Here is a 2638-nt window from a genome sequence, read left to right on the forward strand (position 1 = left end):
TTACAATCAGATGAGTGAACATTCTGCAAAATCTGCATGAGAAGGAGAATAAACTCCTCTGTGTAAAAACAGCAGCACGCCTAAATCAAACTATGATTCTCCTGTACCCGGCCTGAACAGCCAAACCAAAAACTATAATCAAGTTTGTCTCAAGGAACCTGGGTCTCCTTTCAAAGGAAAACAACCCATAGTGTATACACAAAAAACAAAGAACACTTCACGCTCTATCAAAGCAGAGCAAACAGATAAAAAAGAGACACAGTTTTTCATATGCTACCAGTATCAGATAAAAAATACAGTCCACTGATAAGCTAGAGCATATATATATAGAGGCAAAAAACATTAAGTGTATGGAGGAAGATCCGACACACGGATCTGGTCCTGGTACTGCTCTGTTATTCTCCACGTGCCCACAGCTTGCTGCAAACCTTCTTTAGAAAACCTGTCTGCCTCTTCATTCTTGTCCCTGTAAATGTGATCAATGGAAAATACATTAAACTGAAGCTTTAAATTTTGGATTTCTTCTAATAATGGCATCAACATGTAATGCTGGCATCTATATTTTCCGATGACCCAGTTAACAACATTCAGCGAGTCTCCAAAAATCTGAACTGCGAGGATATTCCTGTGAATGAGCCAGCAAAGGAGTAATTTTAAGGCTGAGAGTTCTGCAAAGTTATTTGTACCCGTCCCAAGACCCACTGAGGCTTTTAGCGAATGAGAGGGGCTTATGTGGATAATAATCCCGGCTCCTGTGATGTTATTTTGGGCTGCCCCGTCAAAGAAAGCCCAAGGAATCCCATCTCTAATATGAAACTCCTTCCGATGGTCTGATTTTAAAGGCCCTTCCGGCTCAGGAATGCTGGCGAGGATGGCATTGCTTTGAATTGCAATAGCTGCCGCTGGGGTGGATTTTTCTCTAAAGATACTTCGATTCCTGGCGATCCAAATGCCCCAACAAATAATGGGGGGGAGGTTCCTCAGATTTTTCTCAGGGTAATGGTTCCACCAGTATTCCCAGGCAGTGGAAATAACTTCCCCCTCCCACCTTACTTTGATGTTCAAGAGCTTTTCCGCTTCATTCCAAACTTGCCTTGTAAAAGGACATGCGAGGAACAGATGAGGGATGGATTCTGAGTCTGCGAAACATAAGGGGCATCTTCCAGGTCCCTGCTTAAAACGAGATTGAAGAATATCCTAGGAAGGGATCTTATTTTTTAAAGCGCACCAGAAAAAAATTCTAGCTTTTTTGGGACACTTCAATTTAAACAAAGGCTTTGCCCACCAAACAGGAGGGTCCCATCCCTTTTTCTTCATCAAAAAGTTGTACCCAGCCTTTGGGGAATATAAACCTGTCTCAGCATGAGCCCAAACCAGGGAGTCTGGTCTGTCCTTTAATCTAACATTTGATCTTTTAAGCTCCTGAAGAAAAAGCTGCCATTCATTCCTCCATAAGGGATCTATGCCTAAGTCATCTTCAGTTTTCCATGACTGTCCCCAGATAGAAGACTGCTCCATATTTGCTATCTGATTTAAACTTTTGATTCCTTTATCGTCCAGGTGAGTGAGCAGAGCAGGGGATAAAGCAAAAACTTCGCTGCACCCTACCCACGGATCCCTGCCAATCCTCAAGTTTTCACCATTTCCTACCCGCCAAGCCAAACCTTGTTCAATTACTTTAAAAGCCTCTGTAGTGGCTTTCCAAATAACAGAACAGTTCCTTCCTTTTTTATTTGGGCTCCTAATCCAGTCTTCAAGAGGAACGGGGTCAATATACTTTCTTTTAACAACTCTAGTCCAGAGATTCTCCGAATTTATAATTCGCCAACCTGATTTTGCTGCCAAAGATTGACTGAAGTCAAAAGGACTCTTTAAGCCCCAACCACCCCATTCTTTTGGTCTAGCAATTTTATCCCAAGCCACCCAGGGGAGAACTGTGTCCTCCTTAGACCCTGACCACAGAAACCTGCTACAGATCTGTTTGATTTTATGAAGGATCCCTTTGGGAATCCAAGTCAGAGCAGCCCAAAAAACCGGGATAGCCTGTAGAACAGAGTTTACCAGAGTAAGTCTACCTGCCCGCGATAACCACTTGAAACTCCAATGGGAAATTTTTTGTTCGATCTTTGCCACCAACCAATTCCAATCCTGTTTTCTGTATGAGGATGGTTTTAGCCAAAACCCAAGATATTTGAAAGGCTGATCCATATTACAGATTTCGAAAGGCAAATAAGATGCAATCAGGATCTCCTCTTGTCTACTGAACCCTTCAAAAATTAATTGAGACTTCCTAGAGTTTATTTGAAGCCCTGTAGCTTTCAGGAACAGATCAAGAATGATTTTAATCTCTTTAATTTCATTTAAGTTCCCATTTGTGAATAATAAAATATCATCAACAAAAAGTAGATGAGTTATGAACAAATTTACAGCAACTTCCAAACCTTTGACCAAACCTGATCTCTTGGCATTTGAAATCAACCTACTTAGTCCTTCTGCTGCTAGGAGGAAGAGCAAAGGAGAAAGAGGGCATCCTTGTCTCAAGCCTCTTTGGCTTTTGAAGAATTGAGAGGCAGCCCCATTTATCAGAACAACAAAACTTACATTTTGGATGCATCCCATGATCCAATTAATAAACTCC

The 2638-nt window shown here is 41.6% G+C and overlaps 1 protein-coding gene across 1 annotated transcript; it reads right to left on the bottom strand.

Moving 5' to 3' along the window:
* Positions 1 to 342: 342 nt before the first annotated feature.
* On the bottom strand, positions 343 to 2208 carry LOC149160280 (uncharacterized). Its single transcript, XM_089434568.1, has 2 exons — positions 1291 to 2208; positions 343 to 1170 (listed from the first exon to the last, which is right to left on the bottom strand). The coding sequence occupies exons 1-2, from the start codon at positions 2206 to 2208 to the stop codon at positions 343 to 345; spliced, it is 1746 nt and encodes a 581-aa protein (XP_089290694.1).
* Between the last annotated feature and the right edge of the window lie 430 nt (positions 2209 to 2638).

This window comes from Pinus tabuliformis, chromosome 5_2 (assembly GCF_031772625.1).
Source record: "Pinus tabuliformis cultivar Carrire ecotype Pingquan chromosome 5_2, CPIR1, whole genome shotgun sequence".
NCBI classification, from domain to species: domain Eukaryota; kingdom Viridiplantae; phylum Streptophyta; class Pinopsida; order Pinales; family Pinaceae; genus Pinus; species Pinus tabuliformis.

Excerpts from the sequence above, each read along its gene's own strand:
- LOC149160280 (XM_089434568.1), bottom strand. The coding sequence starts at position 2,208 with ATGGATCAGCCTTTCAAATATCTTGGGTTTTGGCTAAAACCATCCTCA. Across the intron at positions 1,171-1,290 it reads AAAAGGGATGGGACCCTCCT|GGACCTGGAAGATGCCCCTT; the intron begins GTTTGGTGGGCA and ends CGTTTTAAGCAG.